The sequence below is a fragment of the Aethina tumida genome, chromosome 1, assembly GCF_024364675.1.
Source record: "Aethina tumida isolate Nest 87 chromosome 1, icAetTumi1.1, whole genome shotgun sequence".
Taxonomy (NCBI): Eukaryota; Metazoa; Arthropoda; class Insecta; order Coleoptera; family Nitidulidae; genus Aethina; species Aethina tumida.
The window spans coordinates 43,562,176-43,576,928 of NC_065435.1; the positions used below are offsets into that span (position 1 = coordinate 43,562,176).

At 30.4% G+C, this 14,753-nt stretch overlaps 2 protein-coding genes across 8 annotated transcripts in view; one reads left to right on the top strand and one right to left on the bottom strand.

Moving 5' to 3' along the window:
* Positions 1 to 940: 940 nt before the first annotated feature.
* LOC109605041 (oxysterol-binding protein-related protein 9) overlaps positions 941 to 14,753 on the top strand; it is a 43,346-nt gene continuing 29,533 nt past the window's right edge. For 5 of the 7 annotated variants that reach the window (XM_049961619.1, XM_049961620.1, XM_049961622.1 and 2 more), the window contains exon 1: positions 1,585 to 1,742. In XM_049961619.1, the coding sequence (XP_049817576.1) occupies positions 1,635 to 1,742 (108 nt within the window). In that variant the 5' untranslated portion in view covers positions 1,585 to 1,634. Of the gene's footprint in view, positions 1,080 to 1,584; positions 1,743 to 14,753 lie in introns of those variants that run through there. The other 2 variants (XM_049961624.1, XM_020021610.2) reach the window with 2 other exon arrangements.
* LOC109605049 (elongation of very long chain fatty acids protein AAEL008004) lies at positions 8,193 to 12,020 on the bottom strand. Its single transcript, XM_020021622.2, has 5 exons — positions 11,862 to 12,020; positions 10,444 to 10,634; positions 8,695 to 8,938; positions 8,502 to 8,641; positions 8,193 to 8,442 (listed from the first exon to the last, which is right to left on the bottom strand). Exons 1-5 carry the CDS (start codon positions 11,908 to 11,910, stop codon positions 8,275 to 8,277), a joined length of 792 nt encoding a protein of 263 aa, XP_019877181.1. The 5' UTR covers positions 11,911 to 12,020; the 3' UTR covers positions 8,193 to 8,274.

Below are 14,753 nucleotides of genomic sequence, written 5' to 3' on the forward strand. Positions count from 1 at the left end.
AAGATGATCGAGGACAAGTTTCACTTAATTTTATATTTACACGTCGCTCTGCTAATGCGATTCTTTTAAGATGTATAAATTAAGCGTTGTAAGTTTCTATTTGTTTAATTAATTGTTAAGGTACATTCTATCAAGTGGGGACCTATTAATTTTTAATGAATATGGTACACAATAAATCACTTTAAAAAGTTTAATAACCATGTTAATTAAATAATAAGGTAAATAAGTTTTACCTGTTTAATAATTTCACAGTTATTTAACTATAGTTTAATTATTTTGGTCATCTATATTTTAAGTAATATTAAATTATAAAATTATTGAAATTAATAGTGATATATTATTTATACGGGCTTACAGATACCTGTACCCAATTCAAGAAGGTTCCCTGGTATTAAGAAGAATTTATCCTATTGGTTCTACAGAATTATACCCAAGGGAGGTTGTTAATGATATATTACTAAATGTTCAACTTTGTTTTCCTCTTTGTTTTGTTTCCATTAATGCTTGTCGGTATCATAGAGGTATTGTGGTTGATCAGCCCGAAACCCTGGGCATTGAGACCTTACAACGTCCCATGAGATTACCTCTTCTAACCCATCAATCCCACCCTAATACTCTTCCAAAGCTTCGAGTTGTAATTCCGCCGTCTTGGGCCACTATTCCCCAAGAAGAATTGAATAATTTTATGGGAGATATAGAAAGGAGGTATTAAATACTAAATATACTAAATAATACAAATCTAAAATTGCATTATTTCAATTAAACAACTCAAGGACAAATTTGCTAAGCAACATTAATTTTCTGACAAGTACTGTCATTTAATTCATTCGTATAAAAGTCCCTCTTTAACAAATATTTCTAAATCCTATTTTTTAAAAATGTTGGTGTAAATACACATAATATAGTCAGAGGCACAGAAAATAGAACACATTGATCCAGTAGTCGGAGACATTTATTTTTGGTGCTAAGTTTTGGATAATTGAGAGCAGTAATTAAGAATTCAATTCTGGAATGGTCAATTTCATTCTTCTACGTGACGGATTATTTTATTGGAAAATTGGATTTTGAAGAGTCATAAGGTAAGACAGAAAATAGGGTTTAATAATTTTTTGATCTTGTATCACTGTGTTAAAATTATCTCTCATGAAAATTAATAAACAAATGATAGCTATGCTACATGCCTTCTGGCACGTACACGACCATCATGTGTAGCCAAAAAAAGATATCATGTTTTATTTCCTATATCACCTAGTATAAGTAATTATAAGTACAACCTAAACCATTTGAATCTTAGAGCAGAAAATAGATTATAATTAATATTTTTATAAGTTGGGTTTTAAGCAAAATATGATAAATCAGAGCCACCCTGTACATAATTATTAAAATGATAAATAAACAATATAATAAATGAACTGTTTACATAAACAATGTACTAACAACATAAATTTTGACGTTTTCAAAATTGAAAAATTAAAAATCCTAGTTTTCCCAATATATCAAGACAATACAGATGTCATCGTAGGCAACACAGATTGCGCGACGCTATGCGCCTGTCAGTACATTTGGGGATTTAGCTGTCAAAATTATCACCAGTAATTGTAATGTCGGTAGTTTAGTATTGGTTTTGAAAAAATATGGCCGTAATGGAGGGTTCTCTGAGTAAATGGACAAACGTGATGAAGGGATGGCAATATAGGTGGTTCGTTTTGGACGACAACTCGGGCCTTCTGTCATACTATACCGTGAGTACAAAAAAAAAACTGTCACACGTAACCTAACCCAATATTTATTCCGATACAGTTCAATCTATGCACTTAAAATTTGTAAACAAGACTGTTTAGTGGGTGTAACGCTGTTTTTTTTTGTTCAATTACTTCCTGGCTTTTGTTCTCCTTTTTTGATATATTTTATGTCAAGTTTGTTTTATAGTTTTTTTTAAATGGGATTTAATTTAATTTTAATTAATTTGTTTGTAATTGTATACTTAAGTACGTAATTTTGTTATTTCACACGTGACATAATTATTAGGTATTATTAAGTAAATTTCGTCTTGTTTATTGTTCTTTGGCATTTTAATATGAACAATTTTATGCTCGTCCGTTATTGGCTTACGGAGCAATGTTCATATTTATTGGGGCAAACTCGTGGGCTCCTCTACCATAAAATATTTATAGTTATAATAATGTGTTTTATTAAAGTAACAATTTTTACGATTAAACTTCATTGACGGATAATGCGATTATTTTTTTTTATCGGCGTTAAATGTTTATGTTGCGTATAAAATATGAGGAAATTCGAACCTACCGTATTTCTTTGTAGAATAAAAACAATGTTTATCCAGTAATTTATTGGTGTTAGCAATTTCTCAAATTATTTCCTTGTCATTTATAATAGAGTGAGTCATAAAAGCCGTATTTAAAATAAGAACGATTTCTAAAATCAATTTGCTTGACTCACTTTATCACATTTTTAATGTTAGTATGTGTGATTTTATGTAAAGCTGTAATGAGTGACGAAAAAGGTGAGTCCAATTGACAAAATAATGGTCTATAATAAATAAAAACAATCAATCAATTTAAAAAAGTCTTTAAAAGTATTGTAAATACACAAAAAATAATTGTATGTATGTATTGTATTGAATAATGTCATATAAATTGTGTATTTTGATTAAAAATACTAATTTTGAAATTAAGATCTCGTTTTAAATTACTTTGGTTTTATATAAAAGGGTAAATCATGAGTTCCAGGGATAAAATACGTGAATCTCTAATCGATTAATCTATGTGATAATATGTATATTTTTATTTATTTATAATAAGTTGTTGAATTATTAGAATCTTTATCAATAAGGCAAAAAATTAAAATTAACCGATAATTATATAAAATGTTTGATAAAATCATGAAACCATGAAATCACTTTTGAAGTGGAAGTGGATAATTTGAATAACCTAAATTTTAAAAATATTTTCAATATGTTTTATTTAGACCAATAATATTATTTAAATATTTGCGACGGGGTCAGTATATTAAATTAATTTTACTTTTTATATACTAAATAGACATTTAAATGAACAACGTTCCATTTCTTGTAATTTTTTTACTTGCAAAAAACGCATTTTGTTGATTTGAACACATATTATTCGGTTCATTCTTAATTTATCTGTCGTTTAGCACCTTAAAGTGCCTCAAAGACGACTTCTTCCTGAAGATTCTGCCACTATAATTGTAACTTGCCAATCTGTGTTAGCCCAAATGGCAACTTGTAATGCCAATATACGACATAGGGATACTCTACAACGAGCTACGACCAAAAGATGGGACCGCCTTCTAATTATTTCTGCTAGACGAAATCACATTTACACCCAGGCTTCGTTCAGACATTGAAGAATCACTGTAAGTCTGTCTACCATCAGAAGAAGGTTGTATGAAGCTAGTCATAGGGCTAAAAGACATTTTCGACACTCTCTGTTAAACAGGGAGCATCTGGTTGCCTACAGAGCATAGGCCAACGATCGTAGCCTTTGAACTGCAACTGAATGGCGTAATTTTTTTTTCACAGATCTGTCTAGGTACACGTTATTTCCCTCGGAAAGCCCTTATTTGGACATGACGTGAACGTTATGAGAGATATAATGTCATCTTCAAAGACAAATTTACAGTTGAAACCACCAGCCAAACCAAATAAAAAATTGGAGGAGCAAAGTTCAGAAGGTGGATAAGGCCCTAGCCAAAGATTCGCTAAAATTAATTGGATTGGCTAGGAGTAAATCAAATCATGTAGCTTTGGTGGATAAGTTGAGCTAAGCCCACCGGCAGGAGCTTTTTAATACTCTTAGAGAAGAATGCCAAAGAGGATGGAAGCAAGGGTAGATCAACAAAGTACTGATTGGAAAAATGCAGCTCTTAATATTTATTTTTTCGTTATTTTAATTAATTTAGTGGTATCAATTTTCAAAAAAATTTGATGATTTTTGAATGAATTCAAATTATTCACTTCAAAATATGCCGTCTGTTTAAAAATACCTTACATCTTTACTTTGATTACTAAACAAAGAACTTATAAAACATACAGGTTACAAAAGACCAAATTAATGAATAAATTGACATGAACCCTGCCATTTTATTTTTCGAAAATTCCCTTAGTAACTGATGAAATTTTCATCTTCTCTAGTACATGAATCCGTGTAACTTATTAATAAGCCTTGTTTTGCTTGCACTACACTCTCTAACAATTTAGTTCATTTAGCCGTCTTCGTAATTGTCAAAGCGACGCATGAACAATGCTCAAGGAAGTTGAGAGGAATTCCCTGTTAACTAACAGTAATTACGCCGTACACGATAACGGGGGAGTATATTAATCGGCAGCCTATTCACATGTCAGATGTCGTGCTTCGCAGTCCCGTCTCGATTAATTAACCGGGAAGTGCGAGGGGATGATTTCCATCCTCGGACACACACAATCGATGACACGACACGACAGCCCGTTTCACGGATAGTTTGCCGTTTCGTGTCGTGCTCATAAAAACGACGACATTCACTTTGTCCACGCTCTTTTGTTTACCCACCCTGCCCACACATTGATTGCTTCATTTGTCCCGCAATCAACAATGGGTTTACGTGCAAATGTGCCGACAGATTGTGTGATTCGATTACATTTTTATGTCCTTCATCAAGTGGATTAAAATACCGATTGTTCCATTTAATTTCGAAATCAAAGCCCTTTTCCTTATTACGGTCTTCCGGCGCGAGGACGTCGCATCCTTTGAAAGCGGCAGATTTTCGTCGTCCGGACCCGGACGGATGAAATTCCATTTTTATTATTATTTTTTTACCCGGGAGGCAGTTGTAAGCGGGAGCGGCATATGTGCCGGACCGGGTGGGGGTCCGAAAGGAGCGTTGACGTCACCACCGCGAAAAACCGAGGGGCTTTTTCAATTTTCCGGGGCCTGATAATCCGGAAAATCTGCCATTGTTCGGGTTCTAATTTCGTACGTTCGGAGTCAGGAGGAGAGGTGACTGTCGTTTAAAGTAAACGGCGGCGGTAAGCCGATTTTCAATAAAAAACAAATATTACTTAAGAGGAAAGTACGATGCAGATCGTACAGGCCGAGCAAAGAAATCGATTAAAAGTGTAATTCAGTTTCGGAACGGGGACAAGCTCTCTAATCAAAGTTTAAATGCTATTAAAAATCTAGAAGTTTCAGGGGGAGGTGATAATGCTTTAAATTAATTACCTAATATTGGACGATAATCTTTTTATCGAGGTATAAATTTCTTAATGATCATAAAATTCTAGAATTTCTCTTTAGAACGTAATCGTATTTTTTCGTTCTAGTTTTATCTGATCCTTTCAACAACTAGCTATTAAAGTATTTTTGGTATCAATTATAAGAGCATTTATAATTGTTTATAAATCAAATTGACGGATTATTTTCTAATGGATTATCATTTCCTGATATCCAAAATATTTTTGTTACATTTGATGATAATTTTCTTTACGTGTCACAACTTTTAAAACTGTAAAACAAAATCATGAATAAAATAATAATGAAAACATTGAATTCAGTTAATTTGGAGCAATAAAAGAATTCAACTAAAGAAATAATTCAAAATTGCAATTATAATTTATTTCTCCAAACAACTTTATTTAAAAATTACTTCGTATGTTGGAACTTTTTATGATTTTTATCAGATGGGTTTGGACAATTTTATCTAATCTAAATATAAAAATAATAATAACAAGTAATTATCTTATCTTATTTGTTACATGCCTAAAGCAACTACTTTTACATTTAATTCAAAGTGGACTTTAACTTTATCTGTAATAAAATTTAAATAAAATTTTGTGACTTAATATACATTTCAATGGAAAAATCAGTAAATAATTTTAATCACAATGCACAACATATACATTAAAATATGTAGTTGACTTAGTAAAAGTTTCAGAACATGTAAAAGACGTTTGACATAGCAGTAAAATTTTCTTAGCGTTTGTAAACTAGGTTGTAACACATTCAAGGAGTGCACAATCAAAATACAAAATTGAATCTGCAAAAAACAAATGACTAAATAAATAAATTCGTGTTATTTTAAAACAACATACCATATAGGCCATCGTGAGTACTTCAGAATGGGTATGAAGGAGTTCAAAATGATGACGAATGTTGTTATTCTACCTGAAACACACCCTGAGTTACAACGACCCTCGCTATCATCAAATTGTCCTCACCACTTATGAATTTTGTAGCGATTCATAGATTTTAACATAAAACTGAACAGCAAAATCAAAATTTAAAATTATGTAGCTATTAATTTCCATATATTTTCAAACAAATTTATTGGCAAATCACTTGATGGGTTGGGAATTAACCTGGTATTTTTTTATAGTCTAAATCAATCTTACCTTATTTTTTATATATCTAAAGCAGATGGTTTCATATTCAACTTAAAATTGACTTCAACTTTATGTGCAACTGTATTTCCCTCAAATGATTAAGTATTTGATTATTTAAATAAATATTTTACTGAAAAAATCAATAAATAATTATAATCACGATACGATATGTACAAATAAAATGTGGTTTATATCGCCCTTTTCATTTTCAAATAGTTTAAAGTTCCATGTAACAGGTCACCAAAATTGTTTTATTGGCAGTACAACTTAACAGCAAAATCAAAATTTAAAATTATGTAGCTATTAATTTTCATATATTTTCAAACTAATTTATTGGGAAATCACTTGATGGGTTGGGAATTAGCTTAGTATGTTTTTATAATCTAAAACAATTTAAATAAATATTTTATTGGAAAAATCAATAAATAATTATAACCACGATAAGATGGTTTATATCGACTTTTTTTTTCATTTTTAAATAATTAACATTGTAAAAGATAAGTACGTTTGGCGAATAGAGCAGGAAAATTTTCTTATTAACAGTACAACTAGATATCAACGTACTCAAGGAGTGCACAATCAATATACAACATGTAAAAATAAAAAAGTAATTAAATAAAATCATGGCATTTTAATAAAACAAACCATTTGAGCCATAGTGAGCCTGTGCTTTGATTTAGACAATTTCTTTTGCCAATGCAGTCTCAAAGATGATAACCAGTAGTGAAAGTACATCAGGATGTGTATAAGAGTCTTCAAACATTGTCATTTCACCTGAAACACGCCATACGTTACAATAACTCTCATCATCATTAAAGTGAGCTTACCTTGTAAGAATTTTATGGCCATCTGTAAAATTCAACATAAAACTCAATAGCAAACTAGACAATTTAAAATTATATAACTATGTAGGTTGGATATTAGCTTCAAATAATTTGAATCAGTTGTTTTGACATTGTTTTCTAATCTAAATATTAAAGTTTTAAATTTCTTATATAATGTGATATTTACCTAAAGCAGTTGGTTTCAAAATCAACACAAAATATATATTAACTTTATTTGCAACTCTAGTTCCATGATAAGATTCTTTAAATAAAACATCGATACGGAAAATTCAAATAATTGACTTTGTAAAAGTTCCAGAACAGGGGAAAATCAGTACGTTTGACAAAGAGAGTAATAAAATTTCTTGTTGGGAGTACACCTAGGTCGCAACTAATTCAATAAGTGCACAGCTAAAATACAAAAATTAAATCTGCATAGACAAAAGAGTAGATCCTGACATTTTAAACAATAAACCATTTGGACCATTGTGAACTTGAGCTTCCATTTAGCCAATTTATTTCGTCAATGCGGTCTCCGGGATGACAGTAGTAGGAGTAAATCAGATTGTGTATGAAGTAGTTGAAAATAACGACGTTAGCGAACGTCAGCGAGCGTTGTCATTCCGCCTGGAACACATCATAAGTTACAACGACCCTCGTCATCATTAAACTGACTCACCTCCTGTGAACTTTCAGAAAATTCAATATAAAACTCGGCAGCAAAGTAGAAATTTAAAATTATGTAATCATTAATTATTTCATCAAAAAAATTTACTGAAAAATGAAGGTGGGGTATAATTTTTATTAGTTATATTTGGGCAGTTTTTTACAATCCCAAGATATAAGTTTTAATAATTTTATCTTATTCATTACATACATTTTCAACTCAACATGGTCTTTCATCTGCAGCTGTAGTTCCATGAAAAGATCTTATCTTATCTTTAAATTCTTATTATTTAAATAAAACATCAATATTATAACTTAACATAAATTTTATTGGAAAAATCAATAAATAATTATAATCACAATATACGATATATACAAACTAAAGATGGTTTAGACGGACTTCCTCTTCATTTTCAAATAGTTGACTTTGTAAAAGTTCCAAAACATGTAAAAGATCAGTACAACGTTTGGCAAATAGAGCAGCAAAATTTTCTTATTGGCAGTACAACTAGGTTGCAACGCACTCAACGAGTGCACGATCAAAATACAAAACTGAATCTGCAAAAAAACGAAACAAGCAAATAAACAAAACCATAGCAATTTAAAACAAAGCAAACCATTTGGGCCATAGTGAGCCTGGGCTTCCACTTGGCCAGTTTCTTCTGCCAATGCGGTCCAAGGGCCGACAACCAGTAGTAGGAGTACATCAGAATGTGAATGAAGGAATTCAAAATGATGGCGAACGTCGTCATTCCACCTGAAACACACCGCAACTTAAAACAACCCTTGCTACCCCTAAACCGATCAGACCTCCAATGAATTTGGTGGCGATCCAAGCCAGGGCGGCGGTCGAACTGTGGTGGTACACGTGCAGGTTGGAAACTTGATTGTTTTTCTTGCGCAACAAGAAAAATATTGTTTCAACCAGTTCGATCAGCTTCAGCAGGAAGGTGTAGTAGACGTAGGTGAGCATTCTCACCGCAATGGGTCGTTCCGAGTAGTCCACCGGTTGGCAGGCGAAGGAGTATTCTGTTGTCCATCCTGAGGTTGAAATCTGAAGGAAATAATTGTTTTGGTTATGTGTGACCTCAGCGGCACGCCAATATTGACTTTAAAATTTCGCAGGTTAATAAAACATTAAAAATATTAAATCTTTGTTAACAATAGCGTTCAACAGTCGGGAACAAATGTAATGTAAATGTTCTAATCAATATTTAACATTCTTGCAGTGCTGCATTGGAACAATACAGTATATTTTGCAGGCTTTTTCACTTGAGGGGAAATTAACATGTTTAATGATGCCACACATATAAATTAACAATAACACATACGTAATAGCTGATTCAATTTGCATTATATTTTAACTGCACATTAAACGGTTCGTCTAAAATGTTACATTTAATGGATAAAAAAATCAGACAAACAGCAAAGATAAAAGTAATTTAATATGTAATTGTAGTTTATTATTGCGGCTTAATTATGTAACTTAAAATAAATAAAAATTATAAATGGTGAGTGGCATATGAAAATTTATTTTATTTTGTTTAAAATGGCTGAGAAATATTGCTTTAATTGTTATTGATCCAGGCGGAAATTATATTCCAACGGATGCAATTTAATTTATTATTAAGTAATAAATAATGAGTAATCGATGGATGACATGTCAACAAAATTTAAGTCAACTTATTCATTTAATATTTAATACAAGTTAACCGAGAAATGAACAGAATTAATAATATAGATAAATTGAACGAATAATATAAATAGTAAAGGATCAAAATTGATCTTAAACATTGAATTTGAGTTTTCCTATTAAAAAGGGGAAATATTTTCTTCTGTTACCTCACTAAAAAATAAAATTTTGTGATAAGTGTTTACGTACAACAATATGTTGACAAATTAATTTTATCTATTATTTAAATATTTACTAATAAAATGTAAATATTTTTAATTGACACTAATACCTCTTTTCATATAAACAATGTACTGTGCAATATCTTATGTTTTATATTGACCTCAAACGTAAAAAATTTAATTAATATGTATCGAGAAATGTAAATAAAAAAAAACATACAGATTATTTTTTTCGACCAATTTAAAACGGTCGTATAAACTTTATTTAGCAGTTTTCAAACAAAACCCAGACTGCATAAATTACGGGAACATGTCGATTTGTCAATTAAGCCGGACAAAATAATATTAGGTGTCGGATGAGTTGAATTATAAATTTATAAAACATTTGCGTCAACGATCGGAAAGCGCTTCTCGGTAACCCTCGGACAGGTAAACACGAAATTCCATCACAACAATAACTAATTTATCGTCCAATTAGCAAAATAAAAAGAGGAAAAGATAAAATGTATCGGGCAGAAAATAATTAGGGGACAACGGGGAAAACTTTCCAGCCACGGACTCCACAACAACATGATCTCCATTTTACGGAATGTCGCAGAAAGCCGGAGGCGCTGCGCCCGCAAAAAACAATCCGGTACCTCTCGTCGCGCTTTTTCACCCCGTCTAATTACCGAACCGACATTTCCACCGCGGCCGCACACTTACCCCGTAAATGAGGACGGAACACGCCGCAATCTGGAATAAGTTGTAGTAGTAGATGACGGTCTTCAGGCTGTAGGGTTTGCGGTCCTTCATGTAGGCGGGCAGCACCACGTAGACCAGAGCCAGATAAGCGCCTATTATGGCCAGAGTGCCGCCCGGCGATTTCATCAGCGGCCAGTTCTCCACTCGGGGATCTGAATTAAAAAATAATTTACTGTAAATTAAGCCATCGAAACCTGAACAATTCCAAAGAAGTCGAATACGTGAGCTTTACTACGAAAGTTTTCGACTTGTTTCTTTATCGGTGCTGTGGGATAAAAAAGCGTTACTCGAACTGTCGAGTTGAACAGTTGTGTCGAAACTCGGGGGGGAAAGAATTCTTTAGCAAATCGCACCGAAACTTCCGACACAACAGAAAACCGAAACAAGTTGAAAGTTCAGATTGAACTTTGGCGTAAACTTCAGCCCCACGAACGGGTACTTCACAATAGTATTAATACCCCGGGTTCGAGTCGACAATTATTGTAACTTATTTTACACCGGTAAAACCCCCAAATGAATTATTTCCCGTTAATTCCGGGGCGGAGCCGTTCAAAGGGAACGGGACTTCGATAAAGCATAAACTGGAAACACCCGGTTTGTTTTTCGGGCAAAACAATGCCCGAAGAGCTTTCAATTATGAAAATTAATTAGCCCGGCTTTTTGTCTTCGAAAACGGTTTTGGAGGCCCGCGGAATTAGTCATTCCGGTTGGGATGTTAATCCGAATCGATTGTTGCGATGGGAGTCGAACGAATTTTTTCGACTCGCCGGTTAATTAATAACGTTCTTGTTTAGCCTACGAAATACCGAAATTGAACTTAACCTTTAAGAATCGGACTCTGATTGTATTCAAATTTTGAACTAATTGTTCGATTGTGATGCAGTATGCAACTTCTCGATTCGCAAATATTGTTTAACGTAATATTTGGTGTGTTGACGTAAAAAATCGAAATTCATTATTTTCCGCGCGTTAATTAGCCATCCCGTCAACGTCCCACCGTCTAATATGGACGGGTCTAAAACGGATGTGATTCAAAAAGAGATCGAGTCGCGTGGCTTAAATTTTAATTAACTTTTGATCGTCGCAAAGGTGAATCGAAAATCTTTTGATTTAAAAAAAATTGTGTGCAAAAAAAAATTGCCGGCGTGTTTTAGTTTATAATTTTCACTTCGTCGTGTGAAGTACCTTGTGTGGATTAACTTTTTCAATGCCCAATTATTTAGCACATTTTCAGGCCAGTTTTGAAGTACATGGTTGTAATTTAATAAATTTTCTTATAATTTAATTTTTTTGAAAAGAAAATTGTGTACTTTTCCCACCGGGCCTAAATTTGCCAACCATCTGAATAATTTTCAGAAACAAAATTGATCAGTACTCACCTCCCATTTCCTTGAGGTAATTTTCGAAAAATTTCGCCAGAGTAGCCATTTCTTTTTTCAAAGTTAACACTTGCACCACTGATTTCACGAAACTGTAGACGAAAAATTGGTTTAATGATTTTCGAAAGTTATTGTTGTTTCATCCTTATCCAGCCCTGTCCCGTTTGCAACTGAAATTCGATTGGTACTTTTTAATATATATATAAAAATGACAACCGGTGCGTCATCACGTGACTATCAAGTACCTGGAGGACGTCGTTGTTATATTTTTTTTCGTGCGGCCGCGTTTACGTCTTCGATCCAGGTTCGTTGATTTCGCGATCGATCGATCAATTGTTTTCGTTTCGCGATTCATTGCCGGTACTGGAAGGGTCTATTAGAGGGTGGTAACTTTATTTTCTCACCGAAATAGGACTGCGAAGCTATTTTGTGATACAAATTCTTTTTTTATTTTTATTAATTAACCTCAAATGCAAAATTTCCAGCTTGTTTTGTGCCGGTAAATAATTAATTAATTTAAAATTGTATACGTAATAAAAAAGTAATAAAATTTATCCCACACAATTTGAAGTAAAATGTAAAAATAGATCGATACCACCCAACAATAATATTGTGTAACTTCAAATTATCCATAATAATAAATTATTAGCTTGAATGAAAATATTATACCTCCCACTAATTCGTACATTTAATTTCTTGTTGTGAATTTTATCGTTTTGGATTTTATTGAAGGTGAAATTTAAGTGTTTTTATTATATTAATTTTTTTATACGTTGTTTAGGTTCAAAGAATTCGATTGTACCATCAAAAGTATTAATTATTTAATTTATTACATTATTTTAATACACTCTATTATTTCTGCATTCAATAAGCGTAACATTAATATGCATAAACAACAATTTTGGTTCTCCTTCCTAGAAAATAAGAAAACAAAATAAAAAAAAAATCTTATTGGCCGTAAACGATTATTTTTAAAACATTGACGAAACTATTCGTTCATGTTTTAAATTATGCAAAATGTATATGCAGTTATGCATGTATAATTTATGTTTAAACTTTTAGTTTCGTTCCACCAAGAAATTACTGAATGGATATTTTTTGTGATTATATGTAATAATAAATAAACTTTTTATATATTTTTGTAAATATATTTTAAATGTTTTATATTCAGCTTTCGATTTCATCTGTTCTGATTATTATTGTTTGTATTGTATATATGTGTATCAAATAAGAATTATTACACTTTTGTAAGGCATCTATATTAATTAATAAAATGGTGCCATAAAAATAAGAAATTCAATTATGTAAGTTAATTCATCAAGTTTATTTATTTAAAAATTTTGTTAATTTACTAGTTAAATTCTATTTTCTTTTTTTATTGTCAGACTTTTCATGCAGAGTTCAAATATTTTAAATTCAGCTTTCGAATTGGTCTATTATACTAAGAAATTATTGTATACGTATCAAATAAGAATAATTACACTTTTTGACATTGCCTTTGTTAATTAATAAATTAGTAAAAATAATAATAGTTAATTTATCAAAAATATTTATTTAAAAATGTATTGTGTATTTTGTTAATTCTATTTTCTTTTTTTATATTGTTAGACATTTCATGAACAATTCAAATATTTTATATTCAGCTTTCCATTTCGTCTATTATTCTAATATATTATTGTATGTGTATCAAATAAGATTAATTACACTTTTTGGGGTTGTCTATAATAATTAATAAATTAATAACAATAAAAATATCGATTAAGTAAATCAAAATTATTTGTTTAAAAAGTATGTTTTGTTGATTTTAGTTAAATTCCTTTTTTTTTTTTTGTTGTTAGACTTTTCATATAAGGTTCAAATATTTAATTTTTGTTTTTGTCTATTTTTCTAATATATTATTAATGTGTCTCAACTGTTGAGCTTTTAATTTTTACACTAATAAATTATTGTATTAATTTATAAACAATGAAAAATTAATAGTTTCAATTTCTAAGACACATTTGATGAATATTATTTAATTAAAAAAGTATATTTTGTTGATTTACTAATTAAATTCTATTTTTTTTTTTTGTAATTGTTAATTTTTTTATATAAGGTTTAACATAAGCGTATTTATTATTAGTTTTTGCTATCATTTATTGTACTAATAAATTATTCAATGTGTCTCAAATAAGAATTAAGTTGTTTGATGTTGTCTATTTTAATTTATGAACAAATAAGAATAATAATTTCAGTTCGATACGTGATCAATATTATTTAAAGGATTTTTACAAGGTTCAAATATTTTTATATGTATAAATTTATGTATTTATATACTTAAACATTTTCGTGTTATCAGTAAACAAGTAAAAATACAAATTTCTCTTACATAAGTCAATTGATTAAGATTTAATTATAAAAGTATATTTTGTTAATTTACTAATAAAATTTTAATTTGTTTGTTTTTTATTATTTTTTTTTAAACGTTAAACTTCCTACAAGGTTCGATTATTTATATCTAGCTTTTGATTTTTCCTATTTCACCAATAAATTATTGAAAATATCTGAAATAAGAATAGTTAAACTCTTTTGGGGTTATCATATTAACAATTTCAATTAGATAATTCAATTGATCAAGTACATTTATTAAAAAATAAATAAATAAAAAAAAAATAAATAAATAAATAAATAAACTTGTTAAATTACTTGTTAAATTTAAATATTTTTTTAGTTGCTATTTTTTTTATTTTATGCCATATTGCTCTAACAAATTAAACTCATTATTATTGTTATTATTATTATCATTATTATTGTATTTTTTTTCTTATCTTATTGAATGTTTCTCAAATAATGATTAATAACACGTAAAAAATTATAATTTATTGTATAATTCAATTGATGAAAATTGATGAA